The sequence below is a fragment of the Lithobates pipiens genome, unplaced genomic scaffold, assembly GCF_037356315.1.
Source record: "Lithobates pipiens isolate NorthernLeopardFrog02 unplaced genomic scaffold, aLitPip1_a1.2 Scaffold_13, whole genome shotgun sequence".
NCBI classification, from domain to species: domain Eukaryota; kingdom Metazoa; phylum Chordata; class Amphibia; order Anura; family Ranidae; genus Lithobates; species Lithobates pipiens.
The window spans coordinates 480733538-480754894 of NW_027507718.1; the positions used below are offsets into that span (position 1 = coordinate 480733538).

At 44.7% G+C, this 21357-nt stretch overlaps 1 protein-coding gene across 5 annotated transcripts in view; it reads left to right on the forward strand.

The window, feature by feature from the left end:
* Window positions 1-21357, forward strand: part of CTBP1 (C-terminal binding protein 1) — an 873727-nt gene that overhangs the window by 747506 nt on the left and 104864 nt on the right. For all 5 annotated transcript variants that reach the window (XM_077477948.1, XM_077477945.1, XM_077477949.1 and 2 more), the window contains 2 exons: window positions 12445-12589; window positions 17571-17777. In XM_077477948.1, coding sequence (XP_077334074.1) covers window positions 12445-12589; window positions 17571-17777 — 352 coding nt within the window. The remainder of the gene's footprint in view (window positions 1-12444; window positions 12590-17570; window positions 17778-21357) is intronic.

The window sequence follows — 21357 nt, forward strand, 5'->3', positions numbered from 1 at the left end:
ATCAGTCTGTGATGCTACATTTGTCCCCCGGCGCCTCTAACACTAAGAACCAAGAGATCAAACACTGCCGATCACTTGGTTCTCACAACTCCCTGAGCAGAGAGCTAGTGACTATTGGTCAGCAGCTCTCTGCCCCCCCCCCCCCCCCCCTACGCTCACTGGAGTGCTGGGCTGTGGAGGGAACGGCTGGCTTAGGCTCTCACGGGCTTTCTGAAAGGCTGAGCCTATTGCCGGTCCAGGCATATGGGCGTATCCCGACTCCATTGTCGTGATCTTACCCGAGCCTGCACCGGCTCTGTACCGTCCGCAGACAGTGGACTTCAGCCTGCTGTCTGCTGAAAATGGATCATCGGAGTATTGAACAAACTGCACTGTGATCCACAGGAGACATACAGCCAAACAAGCTTTGGCTGTACTTCTCTTTGAGAGAGGCCCCAGCAGGGCCTGTTGTGTGTCCAACAATTTGTAAAAACGGATTGTGTAATCTGTGAGCAAGCGTCTCATTCCAGGAAGTACTGTATATGGTCACCTTGGATGATATCGGACTAAAGATGGTGCCAAATTTTGGTTCCTTTCTACAGAGAAGAGCAGGTGGAGGCATTGTCAGATGTACCTCTGGGTGTTACACTTGCAAATTATTTGGCATGCATACTGTATATTTAAATTGTAACTAAACCTGAAATATGTAATATTTTCAGCTTAGTGGCTATAGGTGTAGTGTAGTGGCTGCATTCGCCTTTTTTTTTTTTCCAGGCTATTTTATTTTCACCTGATGACATCACCAATCGCACCCATCCAGTGCAAGGATGACAAACTCATTCATCCATCTTTATTATAAGAGAAGCAAGATAGGATTATGAATACCTGCCCCTCTATTATAGTCTATCTGACATAGTGGCATGGTTCTGTAGTCATTACAGGAAGATGAGAGCAATGTAACTGAAATCAGTCAACACGGGAAGCTCACAAGATTCCCGGCAGGCATAAGAGGATTTTTTTTTTTTGTACTTTTTTTTATGTTTATTTTTTATCAAATAGATCTAACCAAAAACTTTTAATGGTGTGTTTAACAGATCAAAAAGGGTCAAATGTTAGGGTTATATACACTTCAACATAGAAAAAAAAAAATCTAATGGTAGGTCTAGTTCAATGAAAATGAATGGGCAGAGGAATTGCAACTTGCAAAAAAATATGCACTTCAATGCATATGTAAATGTAAGAACTCTGCTGCATACATTCAAAATGTATGTGTACAGGGCCGGACTGGGAATAAAAACCAGTTCTGGAAATAATTTCATACCAGTCCCATAGCATTATTATACCAGCCCAACAGCATAACATAATTTTTTTGTTCATAAAAGGGAAAAATCATGCCTTTTTTTAAAGGACATTTGAAGAGTGTATTATATATAGATAAGACAGATGAAAGCACATAGGGCTTTATATATGTATAAGAGAAAATTCTTGTTAAATGGTAAAAGTGCAGACATGTTACAGGAGATGGTCATGGGCTGTGCAGACCTGGTACAGGAGGAGATGGCAGAGGCTGCGGACGTGGTAAAGGACGAGATGGCAGAGGCTGTGGACATGGTACATGAGTAGATGGCAGAGGCTGAGGACATGGTACAGGAGGAGATGGCAGAGGCTGCGGACATGGTACAGGAGGAGATGGCAGAGGCTGCGGACATGTTACAGGAGAGCAATAACAGGAGGTGGTCAGAGACTGCAGGGAGGTCTTACTGGGCTGTCATGAGGCACGCGCCCCCACTGAGACCTTACACTCCACTGCCACCTTACGTTAAAAAATGGTGCGCTTGCAACACTGCACATGTGCCCGCCTGCCTAAAAATAGCCGAGCGTGAACAGGCTTCCCCAAGCGGCAGCGGCACATGCGCAGTTGACATGTCTGCCCTGGCCCACAGCTATATTTTTTTTACATGCGCTGCTGCCCTCAAAGCTCCCCCAGGGCAGATAGGCTTGCAGGCCTACCAGGAAATTTCCCGGTATACCGGTAGGCCAGTCAGGCCCTGTTTGTGTATATACTGTATGTGTGTAGAGATATATCTGCATCTAGATCAATGGCAGGGGATTACCTCAAACTAACTGGAGGAAAGTTCAAAGCTAATGTTAGAAAGTATTATTTTACTGAAAGGGTAGTTGATGCCTACCAGCAGAGGTAGTGAGACACTCAACAGCAATATGGCTTCAAACATGCTTGAGTACAGAAAAGCAAAAAACAAAAAACAAAACAAATAAAGGGCAGACTCGTTGGACTACTTGGTCTTTTTCTGCTGTTTCTATCAGCCGATCCTGGCAGGACACTCCAATCATGAGGAGCTAGCACACTTTCGCATTAAAAATTTGCGCATACGCGGTGCACTCTTACTCGGCCTCTGCTGACACTCTGTATGCCCAGTTTTGGGTTCTGGCTGATCACCTCAATGGGAATTTTTCTGGCAGGCTTTGGGGAATGACCCTTGTGGTCTTAATGGTAAGGCTTTTAAACGAAGGACCATACTGCTCAGTGTTTATGAATACACTGGGGCCCCTACACCCGCATAGTCTATTTTCTTGAAGCGGTGAACTTTGTCTTTAATGTCCTAGCCTGGGGTTTTCCTTTTATTACTGGGGACTTGTATTTCCATGTTGCTGTCCAGAACTGGTTTGGCTGGCGGTTCTGATTCTTGCCCGCCATAGAGCTGAACGGGAGCACCCAGGGACATTGCAGCGTCCCACAGCAGCTCAGGGGGAAATGTACTTTTGCTTTGACGCCACCAGCAACAAAGTGAGATTTCATCCTTTGAGTACAGATCACAGAGCATTTGAGGATAATGGGAAACCACAGCGCTGCTAATAATACCCTCGCAGAGCTGATTGTGTCTGACGCTTGTTTGCAAATAAGAACGTGTCAACATGTTGCAGCCATTTCAGCCCAGTTAGTGTTGGGATTGTGTTCAGCGGGGGGCAGCAAGCAGATTACTTCACTCTGACTTTTTTTTTTTTTTTTTTGGAATGTGAAATGCTGCAGTTATGTAACACATGAGTTCCCACTGTTTGCAGAGCATTATGGGCCCCCGGGGTTGGAGTGTCTCATAAAATTATTGAGACGTTTCACAAGTGCCATGCATAGAAAGGAGGCTTGTGGCGCTGCACTCGGGGACTAAATCACCATTGTATAATGTCTTCCGGAGGAATGGAAATCTAATTCAAATGTATGCTGAAGTTCCCTGAAGCTGAGTAATGTTGGAAGATTTCACAAGCAAGGACTTGAGGTGAAGAAAATGGCTTATTTAAAGTGGATATAATTAGGAGCGTGTCCTCCAGGCTCTCTCTCTTCCTCCCTTGCTGTACCGCGCGCTACCTCTCTTCCCTCCCCCCCTCTTCCCCCCCTCTCTTCCCCCCCCCTCTCTCCCCCCCCCCTCTCTTCCCCCTCCTCTCTTCCCCCTCCCTTCTTTCCTTGTGCTCACTCCCCCCCTCTTTCTCCTTGCTCACTCCCTTGCTCTCTGTCCGTCCTGCCTCGCTCGCTGTCTGTCCGTCCTGCCTCGCTCGCTGTCTGTCCGTCCTGCCTCGCTCGCTGTCTGTCCGTCCTGCCTCCCCTCGCTCGCTGTCTGTCCGTCCTGCCTTCCCTCGCTCGCTGTCTGTCCGTCCTCCCTCCCCTCGCTCGCTGTCTGTCCGTCCTCCCTCCCCTCGCTCGCTGTCTGTCCGTCCTCCCTCCCCTCGCTCGCTGTCTGTCCGTCCTCCCTCCCCTCGCTCGCTGTCTGTCCGTCCTCCCTCCCCTCGCACGCTGTCTGTCCGTCCTCCCTCCCCTCGCTCGCTGTCTGTCCGTCCTCCCTCCCCTCGCTCGCTGTCTGTCCGTCCTCCCTCCCCTCGCTCGCTGTCTGTCCGTCCTCCCTCCGCTCGCTGTCTGTCCGTCCTCCCTCCGCTCGCTATCTGTCCGTCCTCCCTCCGCTCGCTCGCTCGCTGTCTGTCCGTCCTCCCTCGCTCGCTCGCTGTCTGTCCGTCCTCCCTCCCCTCGCTCGCTGTCTGTCCGTCCTCCCTCCCCTCGCTCGCTGTCTGTCCGTCCTCCCTCCCCTCGCTCGCTGTCTGTCCGTCCTCCCTCCCCTCGCTCGCTGTCTGTCCGTCCTCCCTCCCCTCGCTCGCTGTCTGTCCGTCCTCCCTCCCCTCGCTCGCTCGCTGTCCGTCCTCCCTCCCCTCGCTCGCTCGCTGTCTGTCCGTCCTCCCTCCCCTCGCTCGCTGTCTGTCCGTCCTCCCTCCCCTCGCTCGCTCGCTGTCTGTCCGTCCTCCCTCCCCTCGCTCGCTGTCTGTCCGTCCTCCCTCCCCTCGCTCGCTCGCTGTCTGTCCGTCCTCCCTCCCCTCGCTCGCTCGCTGTCTGTCCGTCCTCCCTCCCCTCGCTCGCTCGCTGTCTATCCGTCCTCCCTCCCCTCGCTCGCTCGCTGTCTGTCCGTCCTCCCTCCCCGCGCTCGCTCGCTGTCTGTCCGTCCTCCCTCCCCGCGCTCGCTCGCTGTCTGTCCGTCCTCCCTCCCCGCGCTCGCTCGCTGTCTGTCCGTCCTCCCTCCCCGCGCTCGCTCGCTGTCTGTCCGTCCTCCCTCCCCGCGCTCGCTCGCTGTCTGTCCGTCCTCCCTCCCCGCGCTCGCTCGCTGTCTGTCCGTCCTCCCTCCCCGCGCTTGCTCGCTGTCTGTCCGTCCTCCCTCCCCGCGCTCGCTCGCTGTCTGTCCGTCCTCCCTCCCCGCGCTCGCTCGCTGTCTGTCCGTCCTCCCTCCCCGCGCTCGCTCGCTGTCTGTCCGTCCTCCCTCCCCGCGCTCGCTCGCTGTCCGTCCGTCCTCTCTCCCCTCGCTTGCTCTCTGTCCGTCCTCCCTCCCCTCGCTCGCTCTCTGTCCGTCCTCCCTCCCCTCGCTCTGTCCTTCCTTGCTCTTTCTCTTTTTTTTTTTTTTTTCTTTCTCGCTCTCCTGCTCTCCACATCTCCTCCCTTTCTTTAAGCCTGCTTTCCCTCTTCCTCATCTTTCCCTCCTTTCTATTTCTTTCCTCCCTTCCCTTTCCCCATAAAATTGTAAGTGACCCTGTCATCACAGGGTTAAACAGCCCTGTAAAAGAATTCCATCACTACTTTCTGTTGGCCTGTGTCTTGAAATGCCACCACTTCATTGCTCCCTGGGTTCTTCAGGAGTTTTTAACCATTCCAGGTTGGTCAAACACCTGTTCTACCTGCCCTACTGACTTGTATGTCCTGTAGTGATGTACAATTCGGCAGGGAAAACCGTACTGGGTGGTGAGAGAATCGCACCCCCAGAGGTCAAGAATGCGTGCAGCAGCTGGGAAGTAGTGAAGTGGCAGCATTTGAAGACGCAGGTCACCAGAAAGACAAATATATATGTATATATGGCTCGCAGTCTCTGCTCTAATTTGTCCCAAAGATGTTCCATAGGGTTGAGGTCAGTCAAGTTCCTGCACCTAAAACTCGCTCATGCATGTCTTTATGGACCTTGTTTGTGCACTGGTGTTCAGTCATATTGGAACAGAAAGAAGCCATCAGCAAACTGTTCCCACAAAGTTGGGAACATGAAATTGTCCAAAATGTCTCGGTATGCTGATGCCTTAAGATTTCCCTTCACTGGAAATAAGGGGCCAAGCCCAACCCCTGAGAAACAACCCCACACCATAATCCCACCTCCACCAAATGGACAACGCACAAAGGAAGGTCCATAAAGACCCGGATTGAGTGAGTTTGTGGTGGAGGAACTTGACTGGCCCTTAACCTAATAGAACACCTTTGAGAAGAGTTGGAGCGGAGATTGCGAGCCAGCCCTTCTCTATCAAGATCGGTGCCTGACCTCACAAATGCGCTTCTGGAAGAATGGTCAAACATTCCCACAGACACACTCCTAAACCTTGTGGACAGCCTTCCCAGAAGAGGTGAAGCTGTTATAGCTGCAAAGGGTGGGCCAACTCAATATTGAACCCAACTGACTAAGACTGGGATGCCATTAAAGTTCATGTGCGTGTAGAGTCTGGGTATGCCCAATAGGCTTTGTTTTGTGCCAACAAAAAAAAGGTCATGTGCTTTTGACAATATAGTGTGTGTGTGTATGTATGTATGTATGTGTGTATATATACAGTGCCTTGCGAAAGTATTCGGCCCCCTTGAACTTTTAAACCTTTTGCCACATTTCAGGCTTCAAACATAAAGATATAACATTTTAATTTTTTGTGAAAAATCACCAACAAGTGGGACACAATTGGGAAGTGGAACGAAATCTATTGGATAATTTTAACTTTTTTAGCAAATAAAAAACTGAAAAGTGGTGCGTGCAAAATTATTCGGCCCCTTTAATTTCAGTGCAGCAAACTCACTCCAGAAGTTCAGCGAGGATCTCTGAATGATCCAATGTTATCCTAAATGACTGATGGTGATAAATAGAATCCACCTGTGTGTAATCAAGTCTCTGTATAAATGCACCTGCTCTGTGATAGTCTCAGGGTTCTGTTGAAAGCGCAGAGAGCATCATGAAGACCAAGGAACACACCAGGCAGGTCCGTAATACTGTTGTGGAGAAGTTTAAAGCCGGATTTGGATACAAAAAGATTTCCCAAGCTTTAAACATCCCAAGGAGCACTGTGCAAGCGATCATTTTGAAATGGAAGGAGTATCAGACCACTGCAAATCTACCAAGACCTGGCTGTCCCTCTAAACTTTCAGCTCAGACAAGGAGAAGACTGATCAGAGATGCAGCCAAGAGGCCCATGATCACTCTGGATGACCTGCAGAGAACTACAGCTGAGGTGGGAGAGTCTGTCCATAGGACAACAATCAGTCGTACACTGCACAAATCTGGCCTTTATGGAAGAGTGGCAAGAAGAAAGCCATTTCTCAAAGATATCCATAAAAAGTCTCATCTAAAGTTTGCCACAAGCCACCTGGGAAACACACCAAACATGTGGAAGAAGGTGCTCTGGTCCGATGAAACCAAAATCTAACTTTTTGCCCACAATGCAAAACGATATGTTTGGCGTAAAAGCAACACAGCTCATCACCCTCAACACACCATCCCCACTGTCAAACATGGTGGTGGCAGCATCATGGTTTGGGCCTGCTTTTCTTCAGCAGGGACAGGGAAGATGGTTAAAATTGAGGGGAAGATGGATGCAGCCAAATACAGGACCATTCTGGATGAAAACCTGTTGGAGTCTGCAAAAGACCTGAAACTGGGACGGAGATTTATCTTCCAACAAGACAATGATCCCAAACATACAGCAAAATCTACAAAGGAATGGTTCACAAATAAACGTATCCAGGTGTTAGAATGGCCAAGTCAAAGTCCAGACCTGAATCCAATCGAGAATCTGTGGAAAGAGCTGAAAACTGCTGTTCACAAACGCTCTCCATCCAACCTCACTGAGCTCGAGCTGTTTTGCAAGGAAGAATGGGCAAGAATTTCAGTCTCTCGATGTGCAAAACTGATAGAGACATACCCCAAGCGACTTGCAGCTGTAATCGCAGCAAAAGGTGGCTCTACAAAGTATTAACGCAAGGGGGCCGAATAATTTTGCACGCCCCACTTTTCATTTTTTTATTAGTTAAAAAAGTTTCAAAAATCCAATAGATTTCGTTCCACTTCACAATTGTGTCCCACTTGTTGGTGAGTCTTCACAAAAAATTAAATTTTTATATCTTTATGTTTGAAGCCTGAAATGTGGCAAAAGGTTGAAAAGTTCAAGGGGGCCGAATACTTTTGCAAGGCACTGTGTATATGTATGTATATATGTGTGTGTGTGTATATATATATATATATATATATATATATAATTTCAAAATCCTTTAAGCCTAGGAAACTTCAGGTGTGCAGAAATTAATAGGACCACCAGAGAGAAGTGTGTTCTCTAGATTGACTGAGGTTATCTGTTTCATTGTTTTTACTATATGTATACAAAGTTTTGTATACATATAGTAACATGTTACAAGTATTAATTCTGGGAAAAGTATTCCCAAAACACTATAAGTTTTCTAAAGGGCAGCCCCTGGTTTTTGATTGGGGATGAATTTGTCTGATTTGGAACCTTGGACTGAACCATCTGATAAGAGATGAATTACTGGAAGGAGTCATTTACTTATGTTAATTTCACCTTGAGCTACTGAGGTATGTAAACCAGCTGTAAAGGGAGAAAACAATGTGGGAAAAGAGCTGCCAGCTTAACTTAACTGGCTAGGAAAATGGGGGGAAAAAAGAAACTGATATGAACTATTATTTTTTTATATATAAAAAAAAAAAAAAGTATAGTGATAAAGAAAAATATATTCAAAAATACAATACTTTCCCTTTTAAGAAAGCATTTTGTTTTCAGCTTGCAGTATTTCCGTGTTCATTTTTACCCCCTTTTGCCCTTCTGATTAATTAACACCATATATTCCTGGGATGTCCTCTGGTATCACATTGTACATATCGCTCCTGGCATCACTTAATGCTTGTGAATCCGCAGTGAGCTGAGCTGTCTTGATCTATGGACTTCAAGTGATAAATCTCTCCTGTTACAAAGTCACTGGAGTTTTCTCTTTCAGCCACGATTATGGATGACAAAACCTTCCCAGCACCTTCATACCAGCCTGCCAGTTTATAACTTTATTACAAGTGATGGGTTTGTGCGGAGGCCCTGTGGTGATTATACAGCAGGCTCTGTGTGAGAGGCACAGCAGCTACAATCAGCAATAGATTTGCTGTTCCTATTTATTTAACAGTTGTCTGTTGTTGTTTTTTTCTGACTATGCGTCTAATTCACCAGTTAACTGTCCCTTGTGCGGGTAGAGCAATCACAACCTCTCATCAGTCTGATATTGATCCAGTTCTGTAACTTTTGCATTAGGCCGCGTAAGCTGTTTTTTTTTTATGACTAGGTCTTTTCTTACAAAATAGGAACGTTAATGTACTATTAAAAAAAAAAAGCATAAAAAATTCCTCTGTAAATGATGTGATACAATACATAGTCCAACACTTGCAATTTACACCTTTCAATGCTGCTGCTCTCTAAGTGCTGCTTTCCTGAACCACATGTATTCACAGGGAAGTTAGTGCAGTATGTTAAAGCCTGTACACAAAGTAGGAAGATTGGAAGAAAAATTTCATACGACGAACAATCAGCCGATTATCTGATAGTGTAGTGCTTTCAGAAACTGAAGGTGCAGGCTATTAGAATTTTTTATTTTTTTTATCATAAGTAAACGTGTGATTTAGCCACTTAACCTTAGGTGGACATCATATGATGTCCTTAGGTTGAAGTGGAGATACTTTAATGATGCCTGCAGCTGCAGGCATCATTCAGATATAATTTTTTTGTTTTTTTTCAGCTGCCGATTCCCTCTCCTGTAAAAGCAATCCTAATGCCCCTCCCGCCGCTCCAGTGCTTCTTCCGACTCGCCCGCGCGATCGTGGAGCCAGAGAATGAATCGGCTGCCTCTGGCTGTTTACCATGTTAAATATCTGTTTACTTTGGGCAACCTCTTTTATATTTAACAAAAAAAGGGTATCTTCTTGTGTTTGTATGCACTCAAATTCATGAGATTATTTTTTATTTTTTCCTGAAAATTGCAATTTTAAAAATGGCTGCACACGTCCTGTAACATGAGCACAACCATCAATTTATTCTCCAGGGTCTCTGCTTTCAAAAATATAAAATGGTTGTGAGTTCTAAGTAACGTTCTGTAAAAAAAACAAAGTGCAGATTTTGAGCTGTCTGTGAGAAATGCAAAAGTGGGCCAGTTTTGAAGTGGTTAAAGAAAGCCCGTCATTGCAGAGTTACTAGGTCTGTCATCACTGGCCTCCTGTCATACTGAGCCTTTGCATCAATACTTTGTGTCTCTAACCTGGAATAAGTATGCAGAGTTTGGAAATTCTAGAGACATGCTTGAATAAGGAATTGCAATTTAAAGTGGTTGTTAATCCACTATAATCCAGGGCTCAAAATTTCAGGTCTTGAGCTTCTAGCCAGGCGTCAAGGGTTATTCGCCCCTAATTCTGTCCCTAAACACACCCTTATAAATTATCTCATCAAATGACACTTAATATTTATTTATATAACTTAATTCTGCATAAAACATTTAACAACTTTATCCGTGCCCACCAATGCAGCCAGCCTGTGCCCACCAATGCAGCCTGTGTCCACCATGCAGCCTACCTGTGCAGCAGAGTAGAGGAACGGGAGCTGCCCGGATGATCAGAGCGCAACGCAGGGAACACAGTGACGGCTTTCATTTCAATTGCTGTGTTCCCGCCGCTCAACGTCATATACAGCCCCACTGCCTGGCGGGGGGAACCTTGACAGATCACCCGTCCGGGGATTGGATGGGTGATCTGTCTATCAAAGTCCTAGGACCAGGAGGAGGGGCTGTATGTGGCAGCATGGGAACACAGCAATGTGACATGAAAGCGGCTATCGCTGTGTTCCCTGCGTTGCGCTCTGATCATCCAGGTGTCTCGCTCTCTTCCCCTCCGCGATCGCTGGGAGAAAAACTCCCATTCAAACCAGGCTGCCGGTAGTGCAGAGGAGATGCCATGAATGGCATGAATAGATTATAGTTTTTAAAGCAGCAGGAGGGGAAGGGGCGGGTGGGCACTGTCACGAGCACACAGGGAGGGAGGGGGGAGAGAGGATACAGGAGAGATGATGGAGGCACGTAAACTAACTACGGTGTCAGGGCTCAGCAGCCATGATAAACTGTGGTCAGTTTACGGGGGAGGGCAGAACCGGGGAGGATAAGGCCAGTCTTTTTTAGGGGCCAAATTGCCCAGCACAAACACTTTGCTGTTATACATGCTTTAACCACTTCAGCCACAAAGGTTTTACCCCCCCTTTTTGACCAGGCCATTTTTTGCGCTACAGCATTGTTACTTTAACTGACAATTGCACAGTCATGGGACACTGTACCTAAATAAAATGTATTTTTTTCCCCCACAAATGGAGCTTTCTTTTGGTGGTATTTGATCACCTCTGCGGTTTTTATTTTTTGTGCTATAAACAAAAAAAGCATCAATTTTGAAAAAAAATAAATTTTTTACGTTAAGCTATAAATCACATCCAATAAAAAAAATATATATATAAATCCTATTTCTTCATCGGTTTAAGCCAGTATGTATTTTGCTACATATTTTTGGTAAAAAAAAAATCCCAATAAGCATATATTTGTTTGTGCAAGAGTTATCTTGTCTATCGTGTCTACTGGGATATTTTTATGGCATCAGCGATTTTTAGCTGGACTGTAAGGTTGCGGTGGACAAATCGGACACTTTTTTGGGGTACCAGTGACACAAATACAATGATCAGTGCTAAAAATATGCACTGTTACTGTACTAATGACACTGGCAGGGAATGGGGTTAACATCAGGGGTTATCAAAGGGTTAAGTTGGTCCCTAGGGGGTGCTTTCTAACTGTGTGGGGGCTAGACTCAGTGGATGAAGACCGAGATCAGTATTGCTGCTTAGCAGAAACACAAGATCTCAATCTTCTCTCCTGTCAGAAGGGCGATCTACCTTGTTTATATTGGAAGATCGCCATTCCGCCTCTCCTGGGGGCGGTCGTGGGTGGTCGGCAGAGATCAGACCCACTGATTGGCACCCCCCTCTATCCAATCCACTCGTGTCTATTGCATAAAATTATGTCCAGGTAGGTTGTTTTGTGCAATAGAGCCAACGCAGTCGGCAAGTGGTTAAGGGAACAGAATAATTTTTTTATGTGACAAACACTTTAACTAAACCCGTTTGAATTTTAGTCTTCTAAAATCTACTAAAACTAAAACAATTCAGATATCTAGAATACAACTAAAACTAAAATGGCATTTTAGACAAAAACTAAATCTGACATCAAAATGAAAATGGCTCCACAAGAGCTGAATCTTAATAATCAGAATTTATTAGGAAGGTGGCCCTATACTGCAGAATTATCAGTGTTTCTGATATGTTGGAAAACCACTTCAATGCCTTCAGCAATGTCCAATGCTGCTTTTAGTCCGAGTTTCTTATGGTCTCCTTGTGGCGATTTGGTGACACAAACTGCAAATGCAATTCGAAAAGTCATGGTGATTTACTCCATAGTGTGCGACATCCCTGAATATATGTAGAAACGGACACTCCCCTAGGGGTGGGACTTTAAAAGCACTGGACACATGTAATATGTAAATAGGTAATTGATTAAACACGTATAGTTACAAAAAAAATAAATGGAATGTACAAAGCAAAAGCGACTTTAGATACACACACAAACTTGTACATGAAAGAAATGACTTAAGGTGATATTCTCCACCCAACGCATTTCAGTGAGTTATAGCTCCTTCATCAGGGATAAGGGAGATGGCAAATCTCTATAATATAAACGCAAGCGTCAACAACAACATAGACAAAATGTAACTGCAAATGTATGCATGGGTGAGAATGAAATACTGAGCTGTGTGTGTTACTTTCCAGGTACTAAATGAAGCCGTGGGTGCCCTGATGTATCACACAATCACTTTAACGCGAGAAGACTTGGAGAAGTTCAAGGCTCTTCGAATAATCGTCCGAATCGGAAGTGGGTTTGACAACATCGACATCAAGTCAGCTGGAGATTTAGGTATGGTTTTCACTGGTTCAGATGTACTATAAGTGTGTGAAGGGAATATTTGTGTTTGATCATAGCTGCCGATTTGCTTCAAGGTGTCCTATTGCGATTTGGGTTAGAAGATGGAACAATTGTTTGCTTGCTATACGTAGCACAATTTCCTTACCGGTTCCCAGTTTGTAAAATCTTTATTTATTTTTTTATATATTTTTTTACATCTGTCGTTGAATAGCTGTCACGGATGGACATGCAGACCTCATGCAGGGAGCAACCGATATCTGGAGGGGGCGCAGCTTACCTCACACCTCATCAACCCCTCCCCACCCCCTTCCCATGAAGCCACGTGGCATTTACTTGGCTGGCTCTATGTAGAATCCATGCCGGTGTTTTTACAAAAACTGCACCTCCGTCATTCCTGCCTTTTCTATGATGTCACGGCATTCTATGCAAATAGATATACATGGCATACCTCCAAACATGCTAGCTGCCGTGGCTTCTCTTCTTGCAGGGGGTTCTTCCAGACGTGCTCCGGGCCACATGCTGAACTCTCCTTAGCCACATGCAGCCCACGGGTTGGACACCCCTGTTCTGAAATGAGAAGGACCTTCATCTGTATTTCTGCATACTGTATTGGCGTATAACACGCGCTGGCACATAACATGCACCCCAAGTTTAGGAGGGAATTTTAAGGAAATAAAAACTTACATTTAAATGCCCTTCAATGCAGCCTTATCAGTGTCCATCTGAAGCCTTGTCCAGTGTCATTGCAGCCTTGTCAGTGTAGCCTTGTAGGATTTTCCCTTCCTGGTTTGTGATGTATTATTTGGAGCTGGCATCCTTCTCAGCGCTTGATGTGCCCGGTACAGGGAGAAAGTTCCTTTTGATTCATGGGCCAGCTTGGCTGTGATGCCATGCTGAGTAGGAAAGATTGCCACAGTCAGGACTTATATTTTTAATTCTTACAAGTGTATAACTAGAATTAAAACTTCATTATTCTGGGTTTTTAGAAATAGTTCTGAATTTCCTTCGGCATTGGTATGTAGTCATATTAGATTCAAGTTTCAGTTTAGCAGAGGTCACCTTTAAAGTGGTTGTAAACCCTAAAAAAAATTACCTGAGATCGAACCCCCCGCAGCGATCCTCGTTTACCGCTCCGGCAGCCGACATCTCAGCTGATATCGCGGCTCCGACACTGTGATTGGCCTGAGCCGCGATGACGTCACTCCCGCACATACGTGTCATTGCTTCAGTGGACTTGACTGTACATGTGCCGATGACGTCGGCACATGCAAATACAGGGGATATCGTCTAAACCATGCAGGTTTAGGAGATATCCAGTGTGGCTATAGGCTTGCCTGTAGTAAAAAGTGGTTGTAAAGGGTTTACAACCACTTTAAAGTCTACCTGAGCAGAATATTAAAAACAAAGGAATATTATGCAACACACCATTGAAATACATGCACATTGCCCCATGTTTTGTCTCCTAAATACACTGCGAGTACAGAAAAATGTTTACCGATCCTGCCAAAATATCCATTTTGCGCCTAGCTTCCTGTTTTAACAAACAACTCTGCCTCTACTGCTTGTATCTCCTAGTCGGTGTTTTTAGCCCTTCCTGATCTCTTTTGCTGGTCTGCAGAACAGCTCCCCTCTCTCCTTCAAAACATGAGCATTGCTGGTCTGTAGTACTTAACCACTTAAGCCCCAGACCAATTTGCAGCCAAAGGACCAGGCCCCTTTTTGCGATTCGGCACTGCGTCACTTTAACTGGTAATTGCGCGGTCGTGCGACGTGGCTCCCAAACAAAATTGGCGTCCTTTTTTTTCCCACAAATAGAGCTTTCTTTTGGTGGTATTTGAGCATGTTCTTTATATATATTTCAGTCATTGAAGTGTGTGTGTGTGTGTGTGTGTGTGTATGTATATATGTGTATATATATATGTGTGTGTGGGTATATGCATGCATACATACATGCATACATTTCAATGACTGAAATATAGATAAAGAACATGCACAAAGTTTGTGTGCACCGATGCCCATTCAATGGTCGCCAAAAAGGTTTGTTAAGGCTAATGTAAAATAAATGAATAATTTGATATGTCAAATGAATGGAGACTATAATGTAATGTAATATAACTATTCATTTAAACTAGGCAGCATGGATGGGCAAAGGAAGGTAGAGACCTCAAATTGGGAAAAGAAAACCCACAGAACAAAAACAGCCCTATAAACACATGTATATGAAAAATTTTTAAAATTGAGTATGAATGCTCATTACATACATACACATACATACACACAACCAAACAGAAAATGGATTGGATTTTCAAGGGAAAACAGCAAGAGAAAAGACCATTTAAAGATCTGTGTTGTCATGAACCCTATACTTTAAACCAATGTTATAATGGGCACAAGAGGTACATAGTGATCATTCCAATAGACCCAATCTTAGTCAAAAAATATACCAACTAATACCAAGAGATACCAACAAATTCATGCCTGATCTATATTCTGTATTGAAAACAACTGAATAAGTCGATCAATGAGATCGGCCAATATGTTAGTACATGTATATGGGTAAATTCGTGTCCACAACAGTTTAGATGTCGAAGACAGGAATGGGAATGCTTGTGCATGCAGGGACCACAGAACTAGCATACATGAATGGATGAGTAGATGATATATATGTGTGTGTGTGTGTGTGTGTGTGTGTGTGTATATATATATATATATATATATATATATATATATATATATATATATATATATATTTAAAGTAGTTTCACCCAATAACGGATTGTATACCGTTCACTAAAGAGAATGTCCTAGATCAGTGATGGTGAACCTTGGCACCCCAGATGTTTTGGAACTACATTTCCCATGATGCTCATGCACTCTGCAGTGTAGATGAGCATCATGGGAAATGTAGTTCCAAAACATCTGGGGTGTCAAGGTTCACCATCACTGCCCTAGATCGATGGTAGGTCCCGTGGTCATCATAACGCAAGGTCACTGTCAACTACATTATCTATATTGAGATTTAGGGATAACCATGATGGAGTTATCGCACAAAAACAATAGATGATATCAGATCTACTCTAAGATCGCATTTGAGAGAGCAAAGATCAGGACATCAATCAAAAGTACTAATTGGAGCCAACCTAATCAAAATAGTAGGAAACATCCCACTCAAAGTTTAACCATGCCGGGATTCTGATATGCAGGGTGAAGATCCAGAACACTTTGTGTTTGCAAAATGTCCTGAGTCTATCACCCCCCCCCCCCCCCCCCCCTTATGGGAGTCACCATCTTCTCAATGCTTTGTATTGACAGTCCTTATTGTGCACCAAATGCCAATGTTTGGCCACATTAGTAGACTTGCTTTTCTTGATCATACAGGTGATCATAAAGCCAATCTTTCAGCCGGCGTGTTGTGCGACCTACATATTGGATGCAGCATAGTTCAAATGTAATGACATAGATCAAGAATTTAGTATTGCAATTAATGATGAAATCTCAAAATCTCTACCAGTGACACCTGAGCAAACAAACTGACCTCTTTTGATATGGTGACAATAGTCACATCCCCTCATACCGCATCTAAAGTTGCCCTTAAAATGTAACAATTGGATCCAGACTTCTCGCTAGTAAATAAGCTTGGTGAGGGAGACCCTCCTAAGGTAGGGGCTCTACAGGACACCGTCCTAATACCTTTTGACAGAATCTTACTGTATGCATGTACATGTGTTTATAGGGCTGTTTTTTGTCCTGTGGGTTTTCTTTTTGAAATTTGAGGTCTCTACCTTCCTTCCTTTGCCCATTCATACTGCCTAGTTTAAATGAATAGTTATATTTCATTACATTATAGTCTCCATTCATTAGACATATCAAATTATTTATTTTACATTAGACATATCAAATTATTTATTTTACATTAGACTTTACAAACCTTTTTGGCGACCATTGAATGGTGTACACACACACACACACACACACACACACACACACACACACACACACGTGTGTGTGTATGTATATATATATATATATATATATATATATGTGTGTGTAAATGTAACTGTCGGTCATCGGGTCTCTCTGCTCACCCCTCCAGCGCTCACCGGAGCGCTGGGCTGTAGAGGAGGAAGGGAGGGGCTGAGCCAGGTACCGGCCCAAGCTTCTAGGCGGATCCCAACCATCTGGTCGGATATTTCCCAGCCTGGACCAGCTGAGTGACATCAACTAGAAGCAGGCTTTAGCCCGCCATCTCCTGTGATCCATATAAGTATAGCCAAAATAGCTTTGTCCATACTTCTCCTTTAAGTTTACTGCTGCTTTAATAGGCTATTCTTGAGTAGCGCCTCTCTTTAAAAGAAGCATGGGATTTTTTTTTTTTATATGCGGTGCTGCATCTGTCCCCCCGCCGACTCTAAGGCTCAGAATCGAGCATTCAAACACCGCCGATCACTCAGTTCTCATAGGTTGGTGAGCAGAGAGCTGCTGACTATCAGTCACTGCTTTCTCCTCCCCCCCCCAGGAGTGCTGGGCTGTGAAAGGGGGTGGGAATCGACTGGCTCAGGCTCTCAGCAGCTCACTGAGAGGCTGAACCCGGTGCCGGTCCAGGCATGTGGGCGAATCCCGAACATATGGTGGTGATGTTTCCCAGACCGGGTCTGTGACTTCAGCCTGCTGTCTGCTGAAAATGGGTCACAGGAGTACATAAGGAACTGCACTCCTGTGGTCTACAGGAGAAGTGCAGCCAAATTAGCTTTTAAGTGAATCTCTTAAGTGAATTCAAAGATAATGGGGAGTTCCATGGTTGTTCAGTTTGTATTGTTTTGAAATACCTATGAGTTGTCATGTGCTGTCAAATGTGATGTGTGAGGTCCTGGACTTAGTTCATCTAATCCATCTGCCAGAAACAAAGTGAAGCCAAGGCAGAGATGACAGGTTGAAGTTGATGGACTTGTCTTTCCTGTGCTTTTTCTTCCAGGAATTGCAGTATGTAATGTGCCAGCAGCTTCCGTAGAAGAGACAGCCGACTCCACAATGTGCCACATTCTCAATTTGTACAGGAGAACCACATGGCTGCACCAAGCATTACGGGAAGGCACGAGAGTCCAGAGCGTGGAACAGATAAGGGAGGTGGCATCTGGGGCAGCCCGAATCCGAGGGGAGACTTTAGGCATCATAGGATTGGGTGAGTTTTTGTTCTGTACATGAAATCTAAAACTGTAGTATGTGACATCTGAAGTTCTTCATTCTGCTGGCTGATTGTTGCGCTCGTTGGTACCAGAGATGCAATAACAAATGGAACATTTGAAAGGCCACACCAACCATTTTTTAGTTATGGGTGAACCTTGGTTGACCAAATTGCCCACTTTGCTCTATTACTCTTACACATCAGTGGTGAGGGCTCCATGTCAGAGTTGTAGCTCTGACCCAAACATTGGAAGCTTAAGCCCACCATAGAAATTTGGCTGGTTAAGCAGAAACTTGGGTAATGGACTAGGCAGGGATATGCAATTAGCAATCAGCTGTTGCAGAACTACAAGTCCCATGTGGCATAGCAAGACTCTTGAGAGCCACAAGCATGACACCCAGAGGCATGATGGGACTTATAGTTTTGCAACAGCTGGAGGTCCACTAACTGCATATCCTTGCACTAGGGGTTTGCTCCCTTCTTTTTTCAGTCTATAGGGATATCACTAATTGGTTAAGCCACCCATATATACAAGATGATCATTTTTTTTTTTTAAATGTTTTACCTGTGAGTTAGGAAGACATCCTATGGGTCAACTACTCTAGAGCAAGTGGTCAACCAATTGACGGATGACCAGTTATGATTGGCCTTGTTTGTTCCCCGGATAAATGGCTCTGGCCTGCTCTCCTCTCCCATTTCCCTCCCTTGCTGTCTTTATAGGAATAAACCTACATGATTGACTGAGCAATGGGTTTGTGTTCCTCTGCACACTGTGAGCATCAGAAGCTAGAAGGTAGTCTGACCATGCCTGCATGTCCAACCAATCTTTGTCTATTTAAACCCATATCATCCTTTGCGTCTTTCCTGATTGACTTGTATTGATTATTTGCGCTGTTTGCTATTAGGACGATTGTTTTTGGGCTGTTGGTTAACCTCCCTGCGCATCTTTCTCATCTAATCCCATTTTTTCCATCTAGAACTGGTTTTTCAGTCTTTGTGAGGTGTGATAATCCTCTGACAAACATTAGCTTGGGGGAAAGGTATGTGTGGCATCATTCTGGGTGTAGTATGCATCTATCCAGCATGCAAGACACGTTGATTTTAAAACGCCCTTATACATATTAAATGTGTGTCGTCTAGTGTGTTAAAAAAAAAAAAAAAAGTCGCTCGCTCTTTAAAGCAGGATTGTACACTGAAAGTTTTTTTACCTTCATGCAAAGAGGATGCATAAAGGTAAAAAAAAAAATCCCTCGGCCTTTACAGCCACTTAAAAGCAGTATGAAACACAAAATCAAACATTTATTATATTGCAGTTTACCGATTTTTCTTTTTTTTTTTTTTTTAGATTATATTTTCCGTTGGTGATCTGGCCAGTAAGTTACAATTTACTATTGACAGGGGTGCTTACAATGATCAACTGATTTATGTAAAACCCTTACCCAAAAGGAAAAATAAAATGTTGATTTAACTGCTTATAAAGCGTTAGCTGGAGTGCAGCTTCAGTTTGTTAGTGCATCTAAATCTGCTGGTGCATCCTACACTCCCCTCCAATCCAGATGAATACTGCTGCTGTCTAAAGCTCGGTTCACATATTCACTGTGGGAAATGCAGTGAATCCTGTGCGTTCACCACACTGAAATTGCCTCCGTTCATGCGATCTAACACCAGTGTCATTTAAGTGATTGTAAAGGCAGAAGGTTTTTTTATCTTAATGCATTCTATGCATTAAAGGGATTGTAAAGTGAAAGTAAAAAAAAAAATAACAAACATGTTATACTTACCTCCACTGTGCAGCTCGTTTTGCACAGAGTGGCCCCGAACCTGCTCTTCTGGGGTCCCGCTTCCTCCCACAGGTGCTTCTCACGTTCATGCGAGCTCCCTCGCATGGTGAGAAGCATCTGCGGGCGCGTTCCCGTGATACAGCCAGCGGATATAGCCACTCGCTGTATCTCACGGCCGCGCGGCGCTCCGCGTCAGTGGATGTGATTGACAGCAGCGCGAGCCAATGGCTGCGCTGCTTTCCATCCATCCACTCCAGCCAATCAGCGGCCAGGCTGAACGGTGGAAAGGACGTCGGGGACGAGCGCGGGACTTTCGAGGGGTGAGGTAAGTAAAACGGGGGGGCTGGGGGCGCAGGCACTGTCGGATGTTTTTTCACCTTAATGCATAGAATGCATTAAGGTGAAAAAAACATTTACCTTTACAACCCCTTTAAGTTAAAAACCTTCTGTGTGCAGCAGCCCCCCTAATACTTGCCTGAGTCTATCTCAATCCAGCGATGTTGCACGAGAGATTTGCCTGTGTGGGACTCTCCCTCCTTATTGGCTGAGACAGCAGCTAAGTGCAATTGGTCCCGCTGCTGTCAATCAGTTAGTGAGCAAATGAAGAGAGAGAGGAGGCAGGCTGCGGCTTTGTGTCTGAATGGACATAGGGAGCTGCAGCTAGGGTGCCAGAGGTGGTACCTGGCACGTTTTTTACTTGCCTACGCAACTTCCGGTCTGGCTGGTTGTCGGGGGTGAATCGGTGGAACGCACGCCGCTATACGGAGGGGGAAACTGAGGTGACTCCACACAGCAGTCCATTCGATAAGCCAGCAGCCCCAGTGTCGGGATAGGCACTTTTTGATGTAAGGAGCCATTCGGCCATTTTTTATTTAATTTTTAATAAAACAGTATTATGCTATGGATACTATTTGCTTTCTTTGTATATCCCAGCTGTACTACTGAGGAGGAAGAGCCCTAGAATCTCCATATTTCATCCCTATGTGAGCAGGCATTATATTGCAAAGCATAGTTTGACTTTCTTAGGAAGGAAGTCAAACTGATCTGGTAAGCAGATCATTGACTCATTCCACTTTGGGGTGTTCACTGTTGCCTACATTTGGTGAAGGATCACATATCTTTGTTAGAAGACATCGGTTGGAAGATGGATGTTATTTCTATATATTAACTCTTTCTATGGATTGTTCTATGAAGAATTTTTTCACGGATTTATTTTTGCGATCCTTTGGTATATCTGTCGCTTTGTTGGGACTTTATATATTCAATTTCTTCTGCTAAGGTGGACATTTTTTGGATTAATATCTGTATATATGATTGATAGGTTAGTGGTTTATTTTGAAATGTATTATCAGTCAATGATTAATATTTTTTCACAGCGACCCCCTATATTTAATTTTCACATAATAGGAGCACAACTACTCTTTGAGGGGAGCAGCAGACAATTTGTTTTATTAGTAATAATTATATAGCTTGGCGCAAAGTTTTTTTTTCACTTTAATGCCCCCATAGCAAACTGCTTGCTGTAGGGGCACTCAACAGGAGGGAGGACCCAGGAGCACCGAATAGGGTCCTGAGAAGAGGAGGATCTGGGCTGCTCTGTGCAAATCCAACTGCACAGAGGAGGTAAGTATAACAAGTTTGTTATTTTCAACAAAAAAAAAAACCTGAAACTTTAGAGCCGGTTCACACTGCGGGCGAGGCGACACGACTCGCCTCGCCGCGCTCTGGCAAGTCGCCCCCGTTCTGTACAATGGAACCGTTCTGAGAGGAGCGTCTCGAGTCGCTCCGACTCAGAA